The 15,941-nt window shown below is 36.1% G+C and overlaps 1 protein-coding gene across 5 annotated transcripts in view; it reads left to right on the forward strand.

Moving 5' to 3' along the window:
- The window catches only part of sema6a (sema domain, transmembrane domain (TM), and cytoplasmic domain, (semaphorin) 6A), an 83,499-nt gene extending 68,047 nt beyond the window's left edge, over window positions 1–15,452 (forward strand). For 3 of the 5 annotated variants that reach the window (XM_088629912.1, XM_088629911.1, XM_088629913.1), the window contains 2 exons: window positions 1,808–1,966; window positions 11,775–15,452. In XM_088629912.1, the coding sequence (XP_088486038.1) occupies window positions 1,808–1,966; window positions 11,775–12,946 (1,331 nt within the window). In that variant the 3' untranslated portion in view covers window positions 12,947–15,452. The remainder of the gene's footprint in view (window positions 1–1,807; window positions 1,967–11,774) is intronic. The other 2 variants (XM_088629914.1, XM_088629915.1) reach the window with 1 other exon arrangement.
- Window positions 15,453–15,941: the final 489 nt, after the last annotated feature.

Consider the following 15,941-nt stretch of genomic DNA (forward strand, 5'->3'; position numbering starts at 1 on the left):
AATCTCTACAATAACTGCTGTCCTTGTTTTGGTTTCACTGAAAATCACAGAGCAGATTTAAAATTGCACAGGGCTGTTTACATTTCTGGAACCATGTCTCCTTATTGTTCTTGAATTCTTTCTATAAAGGGACATTTTCTAAAACTGTAAATGTAGCACTGACCAGAAGAATTGTCTTACGCAGCTCTTATGTTTTGCTTTATAAAGGTGGTAAATTTAAGAGTATGCTATGCAGTTATAAGTATGCACATTATATTTACAATTACAGAAAATGCTGAGTTAGAAAAAAGTATTACAAGTCCCCACAACATTAAGGTAATGTTAATATTTTTATTATATAGCTCATGGTAAATGATAATAAAGCATCATCCTTGAGCGTCAAAATACATAATCTTTCCAGAAACAAAGATTATTTGTAGTTACCAAATATATTTTATGTTTCTTTATAGTTAAGTTTATCTTGTAAATTTGACTCAACACTCCCCTGATTGGAAGTAAATATTTGTATGAATTTATTTTTATTTTAAAGTAAATTATATTTTAATTAATATAATGTATATACCATCAGATTACAACTGATGCAGTATTACCTAGTTGTTAAAATTCCTCTACTGTGTCTCCATTTTATTTGCCTTAAGGATAAGTGATCCAGAAGCAAACCGTTTGTTTATCGAAATTAGGCATCCGTTTTTTAGTATGAATGTCATGTGCTTGAAAACTGACTTCCTGTCAGGGCTGATAATGAATTATAAAATAGCCCTGTCACACTAATCTTTCAGCCTGCGGTACATTGTTAAATAAATCATTTTAATGATTAGGAGTTGCAGTCTGGAGGAGTGCAGTGCTTGGTAGAACCAAAGCTAACAACACTGGCTTCAAAGGACCATTTTTCACATAGGGTGGTTTGTTAGAATTGGTTTATTGTGAAAACCATAAAGTACAAAAGGATTGATCAGTATGCAGTTTGTCTCTTTGGAGCTCGGTGTCCCCTTTTCCATCAAAGGCTTCACTTTATGCTTTTAGATTCTGTGAAAATTGCCTTTTAGGATAAATAATTTATTTTCTATTTCTTTCTAAATTAATAATTTGGCATCTAACTCAAAATAGAATACTCATCTGTAGTCCAAAAAAAAAAAACCTAGACTTTTCTGCTTTAGTAAAATCTATGTAACATTTCATTCAAAATATTACAGTTTAAAATAGCATTGGTCTAGGGACAGAAAGACTGGAGTTGTGTTGGAAAGTTGTATAGTTTGTTTCTTCATTCACATCCCCTAAACACTCTACATTTGCAATATGTATTGATAGAATAATAATAATGGAATGACTAAAAGTTAATTCCACACTGAAAAGTAGAAATGTAAAACTCAGTGTTTCAGCAGTTCAGCTTAATTGCACATATGAGATGTGCTTCCTCTCACCTGAAGGCGTAAAACAATCTGGTTTTTCTTTCTACTTTTCTGTGTGAAGTTGAATTTTTACCTGTTTCCTTTCAACCAAGATACACTGTTGCAGCTCCCCACGAGAAATAATAATTTGAATTAAAAACTACTTTTAAAAGGTTGCAAAATGCACTAAATCCAACTGGCGAACTGAGTTGCTAGATTTCTATTGGAATTCCTAAAAGGAAAGGAGCTTGTTTTGAAGGTAAGGTTATTCCATGCAGCACGCGTACTGCAGTATCCTCTCAGTCGGGGGTACCACAGTGTTCTTGTCCAGCAGCGTGTAAAAGAAGGTTTCTATAATAAAATCATGAAATGTCTTGCTGTTCATATTGCAACCTCTGTTGTGTTTCTGGCACTAATAGGACACACAGGCTTTCCTTTTCTCACCACTTCCCACACACCAGCCAAAGAGATACTTGAGGATCGGGGGCGAATGCTTGATCAAAAAGATACCGGAGCCCCCTCTGACAAGAAGGACCCATACATGGCAGGCTCGCCCCATAATCATCACGATACCAATGGTAAGGCCTTGGAATAAAAATATTATTTTCCTGTGGTTGGGAATAGAATTACAGTGTAACTGCTTCCAGCTGAACCAATATGGTTTTAGTATAATAGCATCCAAGAATACTGTAGCCCACTTGTTTCTATGAAAACCTTTATGCCTACAAAGGAATTTAGTACCCAGCTGATTCCAGTTCAAGTCTGGCTAAATTGTTTTTAGCTTCTTTTAAAAGATTATGCCATCTTGATCTCATTTTTTACAGGACATTGAATAACCTATCAGGCTAGACCCTTCTATTGGCAACATTGCCATCATAAAAGTTCAGTCCACCCAAGGTCAAGTCAAGGCATAGACAATGAAGCAGCTGCAGTGTAGAGACTAAGGTTGTTGCTAAATGGGTTATTCAAAGTCATATAACAGAATGGTTTTACCACGAATAAATTTCAGTAGAAAAAATCAAATGCCTCTGTGGGGAAGCTTGTAAATTACATTTCCTTAATTGTTTAGGAACGCAATTTAGGGCTAAAATGATATCTGCTCATTAATAATCATAAAAATTACAATCTGCCAAAATAGGTGCAAGGGGAAGGACAGACAAAAGAAGCTCTCTCTCTCTTGGCATGTGTAATACACATCTCCTTGAACTGTGATGCAATTAAACTGACTTCTATGTATGAGATCATCTGAAGTGACCTGAGCTTCATCAGTTTCACTTTGGGTGATGTGTTGGGCATCAGTCGATTGCAATCTCTTCTGGGATAAAGAATGGCACAAGGGTCTTATTACTTAACGGGGTCAGTTTAATCTCCCAAGCTCCAGAGGCGAAGTTATTATTGACAAGGCTGGAAGCAGTACACCTAGAGACAGGAAGCAATGGTGGCAGAGGTGACTGCATGGATATACTGCATTAATGTGATGCATTATTCTCCCCTTTGCCATTACCGATTCAAATTCATGCTTCACACATCATTTAGGTAAAGGCAATGGGGGGGTCTCACATTTTAAAATAAAGCCTACTCTTATTTTGTTTTATTTAGAACAAAACTTTTCAATTTGTACACATATGTGTGTTTGATTTAATTAGCAGTGAGCATTTTGTTGGAAATATAATTTTGCTGTTTTGGAGTTGTGTTGCATGGCTTTCTTCTTGCTGTTTTGGGGTATCTTTATAGACTCCCCTGCTTTCAGCCCTTTGTGTTTCATAAGCACTGTATATTCCGATCAACCCTGTTTTTTTTTCTGTGGGAAAGCTGTTCCCCTGGTGATCTCACTTCTGTGTGCTTTCATCCAGACAATCTTATCCTGGAAGTAAACTTAAAAGACTTGTCTTCCAGCTAGTAGGTGCATGTGGTTATGACACATTTCCAGTTCTACCTTTGCTTAATGTACTCTGAAAACCACCAAACCATGAGAACCTTAGACTTCTAATCTCTCTAAGCCAGCATAGTTTGTAAACAGATAACACCCAAACTGGGAACTCCAAAGTACCTAGAAGTAGTTGCATGCTGCTGTTTGATTTCTTTTCACCACCTTGTTGTGGTGAGGTTTTTCACAAAAAATGAAAGGGAATGACATAGACACCCTGGCTAATTTCCTAACATGTTGTTCAGAGGACCCCCAACTCCAGAAAACTAAACTGAGAGTACTTAGTGGGATGTCCTGATGTCCTGTCATTCAGATTAAAATAGCAATCTAAATTAATATTTTACTTTCCACAAAAAATAGGTTTCTTGTTTATTATTATTATTATTATTATTATTATTATTATTATTATTATTATTATTATTGTTATAGTGCATTTTTAGTCATTAGATTTATCATCAGCATGGTGTGGTTTTCAAAGTATATTTGAGCATTGTTGTTCCGGAGCAAATCTTAATGTGTGTTGTGCTTTTTTACAGTGATTTCCAGTCACATTCCCCCACCTAACTAAACCTCCCTCCCCCATCTGCTACCATTGTAATTAGTCTCCCTTCCACAGGACATTTCATCTGTTGAGATGGAATGTTCCAAGGCTTTACCTTATGTAGTGCAATTGTATTACTAACCATATTGATGCAGCATCTGTACTGGTTTAACAAAGTTGTATCTCTTTCTTGTCCGGGGGAATGAAATCTCTCCTGCTCTTTTTTTCCCTTCCCTCATCCTGTGGTCATCCATGTATATATTTCTATTTTGTAGACTTCTCTTTGTCACCCAGCATGTCGTCTGGAGTCTTTAACTATAGTGTTGACTTTGTCAAACACCAGCAAAACAATTGATTGACAAGTATGCCGTGTCTTTTGCTTGACTGCATATCATGTCCTGATCTTTCTTCAAACAAATAGCAGAACGTAAACCATACTATAAGAAGAAAATGTAAGAATCAAGAAACTTTTCAGAGACGATGATTTAGTTGCTTTAATCTTTGAATATCTCAGAAGGTTTATTTTTCAGTTCTTGTATGATAATCCTGTGTTTTTGGCCATGTTCAGGTCATATTAAATAAAATGTCATGTCTGTGATATATGGAACATAATTGCTTTCTGATGTGCAGTTAAATTGCACATATTTTTGACACTGCTCCTGAACAGTGTATATAAAAATGTGCTTGGGTGAAATCCAAGAATGAGAAGAATAAACATGAGCCAGTCTTAGTACTGGATTTCTTATTTTGCAGAAATACTATAAATTTTATTTTCTTGGAATCAGAAGTATGAAGTTTTCAACTTACAATTTTAGCTCTATTTTTCCTACAAATGAGCATGATTTGTGACCTACATTTCTTGATAGGTCACCTACCATTAACAGGTCATTATGAAAGTTAATACCAATGATATCATGGTTCTCTGTGATTTAGATCTGTGGAACAGAAAGGGAGATACCAAGTGGCTTTGATCTATTATTTCAGTACTCCCAAGCCAAAAGGTTGCTAATTGTGTGACATTTGAAAACATTTGGAAAAAAAAAGATGTCAAGGGTGATATAGATTGTTTTAGTCAAAGGGACAGATTTACAAGTCTCAGAGGAAACAGGGGTTAGGAAACAGTTAATGCGAGTGATCAGGGCACAAACAATTTAGGGAATTTTAGGAATCGAGGAATTGATAAAGATTGCTTTCACACACCGCTGCTAATACTGATGAACCTGTCATTCTATAAATCTCAAACAGAAACTCAATGAGTAAAAGATAACTGGATCTGGAAAGGAGTCTGTGATTGCACAGCTTCAGCAATATGCCAAATAACGTTTTTAAATATGTCATTAAAAAATGTGCTTCACAGGAAGGTGGAAAGTGTAGATAAGAATTGTAAAATCAGGTATACAAATGAATAGCAGAAACACATGTGTATTCACAAAGAAACATTAAAGCAGTACGTGAATTCGGGCCCATATACCGTATATACTTAATATATAGCTAAGGAGGAAAATGAGAATGAAGCTACAATAAGTCAGGTTTGTAAACATTTTAAGAAAGGGTGGGTTTCTTTTAGGTTAATTTCTTTATTTATTAATATTTAACCATTGTCTGAACAATATTCAGCAATTCAGAGACCTCTCTCCATTGAACAGTGTATCCTTCATTTTACTGATTTTGTACGTTCTGTTCACATGCAGAAGTAATAATGTCAAATAAAAAACAATATCTCCTCCTTTCCTTCAATATCTTTACTTTGTCACTACACCTCTTGTAGTCTACACATAAATGTGTAGAAAATTCTCTATTAGTGTCTGTCATCAGAAGAAACAAAGGTTTTGTTTTGTTTGACTTCTTCAGCTCCAGGATGATGCAGTTTTGTGAAATGAATGAGCACTCGTTCTACCATAGATTCCTACATATGTGAAGTTTCTCATTTATTAAAATTATAGATTTTTTGTTGAAATGCTGCTTTAAGACAGGTGTGTCAAACGCATTTGCTGTTGTGGCCAGATTTGTTTATATCTACTTCAAGTGAACCAGAAATTATTAAAATTAAACACAACCATTATATAGTTTTATTTATTGTATTATCATTTTGTAATGTTTATCACAATGATATACCTCCTTTTTTAAATTCAATTAGAAGGCTTTACATATTCACTAGATGTCAGTTTAGGAAAATGTACTCATTACCCTCTGAGTATGAGATTTGTTTTGCGTTATTAACCTTAATTATTTAAAACATCATTGTTGTGATATTTGTACACCACGTAAATCTGTACTGAAAGTAACATTGTCAGGGCATTTCAATAACTGGTGAAAATAAATGTACAACTGTATAACCCACCACTTGCTTTTCAGTCACTAGATGTAAGAATTTTCACATCAACAGCTGTTTTCTTTGTAGCTACTTCCAGTTTTGTCTAAGTGATTTTTATAATCAAACATCCTCCTTATTTTTAACATCATGTCAGCAAAATCCATTTAATTTTAATTGATAAAATAACAAAGAAACATTTCCCCTGGCTGTAGAACAGACAGAAGGCATTGTGAAAGAAGAGGGTTCGAAAGTCTAGAATTGAGCTGCACAGTACTGTTGTTCACAGTACTTATTTGTCTTCTTAACTACAGGACTAAGTTAGATGGGCCAATCGTTATACACACCCAAGAATGTTCTTTGGTGATTCAGTACTTTTGAGGTAACAATGAGTAATATTTGGCAAAGTTCTAGATCTCAAAAATGAGTCGTAAGCTTTTACATATAAAGTAATGGAAACTTAATTTACCATTGTAAACCATGGGATGGTGCATATATATAAATTGGTAAACTGCAGGACTGAAATGCATGTTATACAGCCTCTTGGCTAAATTATAAAGTTTTACAAACAGCTGTGATGGCAAGTGAGAAGCGGTTTGCCTTGTTTTTGTTATTAATTTTAAGAGTTTTGACTTGTAAACAGAATAAACAAAATGTAAAGTTAGAAGGATGTTGCTTGACTGAAACAAACAACGAAAGTTGCAGAACACAGAACACTTACAAATCTCCTAGATATAAGTTATATTAAAACAGCAATAAATTCACTTTAACAACTATGTCATCTTTTGGAAACAAAACATCCTTTTGAGATCATAAGAGTTTCAGTAAGACAAAGGGTGCCAAAAGTTGTCAGGCTTGAAATTTGGAGTTAAGAGAAAGTGTGTGCTCAGGTCTCACAGATGTCAATTTTTCCCCTTTTCCCTGTTTTCATATAAAGACATGCCCCTGTCAAACTCATTGTAACAGCATCAAACATGGGGGCCAGGAATGGACAGTGATTTTAGAACCACAGGGAGTGCAGTGCATGCACAACTATACAGCTACTGTACATCACTAAGGGCACTTGTGTGTAGGCTATGTGGGCTCTGAAAAGATACAAATTGAATCCCAGCCGATAGCTCTGCCCGCAACTTCCACTTGGGCCAAACAAATTGGCTTGGCAGTCCAGACCAGGCCCGCAAGCCTCATTGACACCCATGCCTTAAGACTATGCTGGAGCTGTTAAGTGTGCATGACATCATGAAGAGTCATGTCATTATCCAATCATATTTTGGGCAAAGTTCCCATTGACCCGGACAGAGTCTGGACAGAGACTAAAAGTGAGAAAGGCTAGAGATAGAACAGCAAAATAATGGAGATTTTGTCTAAACATTGCAGAATCTAATGCACAGGAACCTAAAATCATATGTTGCTAAATCAGTATTTTGGTTAAGTATATTTTTTAGTGGATTGGCATACTGAAGAATTTCATGTTGTCATTGCTGCCATTCAGTTTCATGAATTTAAAAGAAGTCTTACACAACACGAAACATTTTGGGGTCCAGGATTGTAAACAAGTTTTCTTAGAGCCTTAATGGCTTTTCTTATTGGGGCTTTTCATAGAATAATTTTATTTTACTTTTTTACCATCTATATGGTTTTGGATTCAAATCAAATTCACAAAACCTTATTGAACACTTAAAACCCTCTGTTTTCTGTCCATTTAATTGTGAATCATTTCAGTATCTATCCATCTATCTTTTTATCTAGCTCTAATGGTGAATTACAAACAAAATGTACTTGTTCTATTTGGGAGATTATACTGGAGCATTGAATTCTTTCTTTCTTTTCAAACAATGCCTTCCAATTCATTAGTCTTAAAGTAGTAGATCAAAGTTAACAGCCTTGATGGAACCTCTACCATTATAAAATGTCTACTTTGAAGTCCCCAAAGACAAAGGGAATAGTATTTGTTGTAATGAGTAAGGATGAAGTCAAGGGATTGAAATATAGAAAGGTCTCTGTATTTTGTTTGCATGCCCACGAAGGATTAATCAGGGGATATATATTGTACTAAGCATGGGTGACCTTGGTCTGAAGAGATGTGGGAATGGTCTTAAATGCTTGTTTAATGCTGACACAGGAATTGAAAATGAGAGTAATAATTGTGAGTGTTGGTTCCTTGTTGTAAAAAAGCAGTTTACATCAGGTAAAACTTAAAAGAGCTCAGAAACCTTTAGCTGTTTCTGCATACAGTAGACATTTTATGAATCAATGTTCATGCATATGCTGAAGTTATTTGCCTGCAAAAGAAAGTTTATTCCCCAGAACATATTTCACAAAAATAAGTAGGATGTGAATTGCTTGTACTTTACTTTGAGCTTCAGATAGGCTGGAAGTATTATACCTATCTGATCATATTTGCTCATGCATCCATAAAACAGAAAATCCTAACAATCTTCTATGCTTAAAATAAACCATTTGAGTACTCCTTCTTAGGCTCAGAACTAAGACATAATAATATTATGTTTAGTTATAGTTTTGGGTGGCCTTAAGATCTGACTGTTGTGTCTACATCTGCAGCTTAGATGAGAAACAATTTACTTAGTAAGTGAAAGATTAAGATCTCCAGAGTCATTCTAGGTAAATTTTATGTTTCTTTCACTTTTCCATAATGAGAACGTTGCTTGAATTTACCCTAGAGCATTGATCCTTATTGCACTGTTCCACTTATTCTTTCCAGCAAAGATAAATATTGCCATGGGCACCACAGGACTCTTATTTCTTCATTATGAACTTGGGCTTTGACAGGCTTAAAACTTTGCCGTCACATTCACTAGTTTATCATTCCAAAATGTGAAATTCTATCCCTTAAAGATAATATGTGGAGAAAATAAATACAGAGGGGCACTGCTTTAAATGAGCATTCACAGTTCTATGTATGGCTCAGAATATATAGCGAGTATGTCATTGAATGATAGTACGTGTTTAGACTATAAATTCTGAAGTCCTCCTAAGGTTAAAACTTTAATCAAATGTATAAAGAACGGTGTTTACATAAAAAGGGCAATAAAACCAAAATCCTCGGGATTCAGCAGCTTCATTTTCAAGCTTTATATCTGTAACAAATCAGAAGCAGTGTAAGTAACTTGAGATCACATCTAAACGTTTCCAAAATGTTTGGTTTTATAATTTACGTGGGTTGAAATAAATCAGGTCTTTATTTAGAAAAATACTTTGTTTGCATTGAACCTATTGTTTACATTGAACACTTATTAAAAACATCTTGTTCTATCCATTAGACCATAGATGCAAAAATGGCTTAGGTCTAATTTTCATAGAAAACAATTAAGCAAATTTGTTGGATGAATATCAGAGAAACAAATTGCTGCCTTAAAAACTTCACTGTATATATATTGTCTTGTTAACTCAGTTTTGCTAGCTTCTTTGACAAGATTATACAAGGCTTTTTAATCATGTAGGTAAGTTGTCCACTTTAGCTGATACTGACTATTATCATTCAGTCCAGTGAAGCAGAGAACTGAGTGACTGATTGTGGGATGAGTGATTGGCCCTTTCAGTGAATAGCCTTCTGCACTGTTTACATTCTGATGAATCAAAGAATTTGCTGGCATTTTTCTTTCTACAGATTAGGCCTTCCCTGATAATCAGGTCTCCCTTGTAATTTCCAGTTCATGGCAGCTCCTAGATCAATCAAACACAGATAAAATGAGCAGATCAATGATCTGCATCCTTCTATTAGTGATGTCAATATGGTAAAGAGCAAGATAGTATCCCTTAACTGCAGGTGTGAGTTAAAAACTTACTCCATCCACACATTCACCACATCTTCTATTTAGAGGCTATTTAGTTAATGTTTTCCCATGCCAAAATACAAAAAGGACATGCAGTTTATTTAAACAAAATCTGATGATAGCCTTGAAAATAAGCAGATACTTACTCTCCACATGCATGTCATTCTGTTACTGACTGGACGCAGATGAAAACCTAAATGTCAAAGAAGGTGACCATTTGTTATGTGTAATGGTATGAGAGGTCTCTCTCTTATGAAAATATTTTTCATGTAAATATTTTTAGCATTAAACAGATTTTGCCAGAAATATCCAGCTAGAAAAAAAAATAGACATAATCTCTTCAAGCACCAAATAAATGGACTCAGGGTCAAAGGGCTTAACAGTATCCCTCTCAAGTAAAGACTGACATTGTCAAGTCATGGCAGGTTAGCTTCTCACTAACTTAAGTTTAGCAAACCACCAGATCGACATTCCCGGAAACGAGTTTTCTTTCTATGGAACGTGTGAAGTATAATCATCAAAATAGATGCCATGACATATGGTTCAACCTCATTGAAAAAGTTTTCTCTGTATTTTGAATAGGCACTAGAAACAGAAAAACAAAAGCAGCTTTATATCAGGGATAACCAATCATTAATTAACTGAACCAACTCAGAGGATTCTCTTCCTAAACTGGTCAACTTTTTATGTGTTTCCAACATCCTGGTCAGCGGTACCTACCTCTGTAATGAAATATAACTGTATTTTTCCTGTTTTAGTAAATATTAAATTGTTTTTGTAATGTTCAAAATACTGTAATGAATTGAGGTAATAATGTTTTATGGTAATAAAGAGTATCTTGAATTTTTTAACCAAAGTTTAAAAATCGAGTTACTGTACAATATAGTAATCATTGTGAATTCTAAAATATATATATATATTTTGTCTTATATAAAATGAGTACAGTATAACACTCTGTGGAATATATTGTTCTCATTTGTTCTTTTAAGATAAATGGCAGAATTATCTTGGTATATTCACATTCTCTACTCAGTAAGTCAAAATATTTTTCATATTTCAGTTTCAATCATGCTACAATTTATAAAAATCACAATCTCCAACAACTGAGACCAGTAATAGACTTTATTTTTTATTTTTTATTATAAAGCTGATACTTAGCTGCTGCTACAAATTTGTTTTAATTACAATCAAAACATTAGATTACTATGTATGTCAACAGATTTATATTTCCCAACAAGATGATTAACGATCCCAACAATTTTCATTTAAAGATACTGATGCATTTTCTGTGCAGGTACTTCCAGTTAATAAAAAAATGAGAAATAGATACAATTCTAAATTATTGAGCACATCTGAGTAATTCTTCAAAAGCACATGGCACCAACTGCTAGTCCTAACCTCCTCCTCAGTTAACCTTGACCCCCATCAAACTCAAAGTAGCTTAAGTAGACCACCCTTTGAAAGCACAGCTGCTCCAAGCCCACAACATTAATCAGAAGTTCTTTGTTAAATGTTTTTTAGAATCATTAGAAGTCATGTGGGTAGGTTCTTAAGTCTTAATTATAGCTTTTTTCCTGTGAAGTTAAATCTGCAGGAACAGGTCTAAGTACTTCTGTAAGCTTACACCAACTGGATCTCTATGTAAAATGCCTTTCAACAAGTATTAAGTATTAGTGAAGAATAATGGGGATTTCCGAGTTAGCGATGCCAAGTGTTCTTAAGTTATACTAAGAGGTAGTATGGATTTTCTGTTGAAGTATAAACAAATGTGTTCTCTTGCAAAGTGTTATTAAAGGTATTAACTTTCTTACAGGCGTGATACGAGAGAGTTACCAGAAGGGTCGTGATCAGCTCGTTCCTGTCACCCTCTTGGCGATAGCAGTCATCCTGGCTTTTGTAATGGGAGCCATCTTCTCCGGAATCATCGTCTACTGTGTGTGTGACCATCGGAGGAGGGATGTGGAGATGGTCCGGAGGAAAGACAAAGAAACGGTGCACTCAAGAAGAGGGTCGATGAACAGTGTCACCAAACTCACAGGGTTGTTCGAGACCCAGGCAAAGGAGCCCAAGCCCGAAGCTATCCTCACCCCACTGATGCATAACGGCAAGATGGGGACGCCCAATGGCACAGTGAAAATGCTGATTAAAGCTGATCAGCATCACTTAGACCTCACTGCGCTGCCCACTCCCGAGTCCACGCCTACCTTACAACAGAAGCGGAAGCCGAGCCGCGGCAGCCGTGAATGGGAGAGAAACCAAAACCTGATCAATGCCTGCACAAAAGACTTGGCTCCGATGGCTTCTCCGGTCATCCCCACGGATCTCCCGCTGCGGGCGTCTCCGGGGCACATCCCCAGCGTGGTGGTCCTCCCCATCACCCAGCAGTCTTATCAGCATGAATACGTGGACCAGCCCCACAGGGTTGAGATGAACCAGATTGCCATGGAAGACCAGAGTGCCACACTGGAATATAAGGCTATTAAAGAACACCTAGGCAGTAAGAGCCCATGCCATGGCTTAAATATAGTGGAAAACGACGCCATCCCTCCCAGAGTTCCCCAGAGGGAAGCATCCCTGGGGCCTCCCACTGGAGTACCTCAGATGGGAAAACGTCTAGAAGTGCATTCCTCTGCATATGGCCACGATTACAAGAGGGGGTACCCATTAAGCTCTCAGCAGAAAAGCCATCAAGGATCTGCTCTCAAAAAGCACAACACTAACTCCTCAAATTCTTCACACTTATCTAGAAACCACAGTTTCAACAGGGTGGAAAACCCACCTCCTGCTCCACAGAGAGTGGACTCCATACATATGAATGCTCAGGCACAGGCTGTGACTGTGTCCAGACAGCCAAGCATGAGCTCATACAGCTCTCTGCCCAGGACGGGGGTGAAACGCACACCTTCCTTAAAGCCTGATGTACCACCCAAACCCTCATTAGTTCCCCTTTCAGCAAACATCAATCCAAATGATGCATGTACATAATTACCACCTGAGAGACAGGGAACGCAACTGCATTGACTTTACTGTCTCTTGTCTGTGTACAGCAAATGCAACAAAAGGTTTTTTTTTAGGAAAAAAAAGGCTGTTGTTGAGCTCAGGATGTTTGGTCTCATTCCCTGGGAAAAGTGGAATATTTTCTGTTGAAACCTACAAACTACGATGAAACAAAAGAACAACAACAACAAAAAAATAAGCCACGTCATCCTTCAATGCTGTAAGAGATGGCAGCAAAGCATTATACAGCAACCCAATGGAAATTTTGTAACAACAGGCCAAAAGCACAATGTTGCATTGAATGTGTAATCACTCTTGTACTGTACAGCTCGCTCTCAGCTCAGTGAGAAGAGAGGAGAAAAGTGCATTGACAAAGCTGACTCAGACTTTAAACAATGGCTTACGTTTACTGTGTGCAGATAACTGTGAAACGCCTCTCAGTGTTACACCAATTGGTCATCGCAATCAAGTGCTGCTTTGGTCCAGGCTTTGGCCTGAAAAATCTGCTACTGGTTACTGAATAACACATGACTGTTAACACTAATAGCTCCTTGTATTTATTATTTAAGTGCTTTTGAAAAAAAGAAAAAAGACTGCCTTTGAGGCTACAAAAATCTCTTGAGACAATTAATCAAGTGTGAAATTATTTAAAGTCAATTAACTGGAGCCAGTCAATGTTTATTTTTTAGCAAATGGGTCCACTAACTGTGTGGAGCTGGTTTCTTGAACTTTGTTTGGACTTTCCTACACACATGAATTTTCTGAAAAAGGGGGAATATTTATTTAATTGTGCCAGGTGGCTGCTGATTGGATCTGAGATCGTCAGTAAGCAAAAACTCCAAGGTTGAAACGTAAAACAAACTACAAAAGGAACTCGTAAACTGCACATTTATCACACCATTGATGTCAGCATTCAGTAATATGGCTTTTGTCAGTAGTTGATACTTTCTGAAAAGGCATTGGCTTGTGACGTGCCATCTCATTTCACATTTGCATGTAAAAATGCAAACAAAAAATGGAAAGAATACCACGCAAAACTAAAGGTGTGAAAAACATTTATATGCCAGCTATTAAAATGCATAATTTGTAGTCTTATCACACGGGTTCTTAGTTGGAATACATCTGTGAATAGCCTGTTTTTTCTTCCACATGTAAATTTGTGCCTTACACCCTGAGTTGTGCATAGTTCTTTAGCTGTTAAATAAGTTTCCTTTCAATTTCAGTTGTTTTTTTTAACAATTAAATTATTTTCCCTTGTCTGATTAAAGCAAATAAAAGAATGTAGATGTTATTGTTGTAACTCTGATCCCTAGAAATATTTGGGGGTAGCACCACACCCTTCATCGTGGTTCATTTCTAATTGTGCCAACGTTGCTCTTGAACAAACCCCTTGTTGTGCTGGCAGTGTAGACAGTGCTGTGGGTGGCATTTTTTTAATCATTGAGTCCTGTTTTTTTGTCTTCTTTGCTGTTAAAGAATGAGAGATGTGAGTTCTTACTATGGCCTCTTTTGTGTGATGCACTGATATATGAAACACTATCTGATTGGCTGCAATGTAGATGAAAGGGCACCATGACATTTATAATGTAAATTATAGAAATCAATAACCAGGCAGTAGATGCAGGCTGGTTCCTGCAACAATGAAAAGCTGCAAAATAAGGGCAACCAAAAGGTTTTTTCTCCCAGAAAAGAATTCATTGGACAGCTGGTTTTAATATTTGGTTCTTTTGCTTTTTTTATTCAACCAGATTAGCATGTTTTAATCTATTAAATATCTATATCAACATGCTGTAGGGATTATTTTTATGTACTAATCTGTATTATTTCAATTTTTTATACCTAATTTTCAATCTCCCCTTTTTCTCCCCAAATGGACAGAAGGACTGCTCATCAGGTAGTGTTTAGCATTTAGATAGATAATTTAGATCAGCTAGGTAAAAGTGTGTAACAAGGGTGTATGCACCTACTTGCTTCCTCATACTCTATTTTTCAACTAAATCTGCTTTTTACTATCAATTGTGGAGAATTGGCTGATTTTCATCAAACAACCAAAGTGAATTAAATCAATAAGTGGCTTCTTCACAGTCGAAAGGGGTCAAGTTGTTTAACCTTTACTAGTTCATCCAAATTTATTTCTTAATTAGGTCTGGGTTGTTTTGGTGGTGTTTTTACACAGCCTTAAAACAGCAGCAGGTATTTAATATAGGGACACTCATTTTGAATTGAATCAACATGTTTATCAGATTACCAGAGATACTGCCCACAGTGTCAATGGCATCTTCATAGGCCATGAGTCCCTTAGTGTGCCTTCGTCTTTCACCCTTGCTATACACTGCTAGAAGCAACTAAGTCAGACTCTTGATTTTTGTAAAATATTGTGATGTCACAGACTTCCCCTTCTTCACCTTCTTAACATCTGATTCACAGCTAAATGTATGTTGTAAAGAAATTCTCTTTAATAATTGAAAAAATGTAATAAAAACAAATGAAAGCATGTTTGTATTTCAGTGTTTTCTAAACTTCAAAGCAGAACGACAGTTCAATCAAATTCTGAATTATCACAGAGTAGCATGCTACTGTATGTGTGCGAGCACACACATGCACCTACCTGTAAGTAAAATACTTTTTTTTTAACTTCTGTAAGGAATTGAAGAAACCATTCTTGAAAGTTTAGTGTTCCGAATTCAGTGTGCATTCAGTTTCAGAAATGGACAAACTGTATTTGAAGAAACAGATATGATTGTGATATCTTAAGCTAAGCATACGTGCAGGTACACTATGATAAAACAAATAAAAAGTGTATCTACAATCTTGGGGAGTATTTCTTTCTATATATAAATAGTTGGATAAGAATCAGTCTGGAGCCTGCAGGTTGACTGACTGGGTGAAGGCTTTTCACCATTATTTTGATATGGTAGTGAGTCACACATATAGAAGATAAGTACAAGGAAAAGAGAACTTGGAAGTGTATATCTAATTGAAT

The sequence above is a fragment of the Lepisosteus platostomus genome, chromosome 4, assembly GCF_059453375.1.
Source record: "Lepisosteus platostomus isolate fLepPlt1 chromosome 4, fLepPlt1.hap1, whole genome shotgun sequence".
NCBI lineage: Eukaryota > Metazoa > Chordata > Actinopteri > Semionotiformes > Lepisosteidae > Lepisosteus > Lepisosteus platostomus.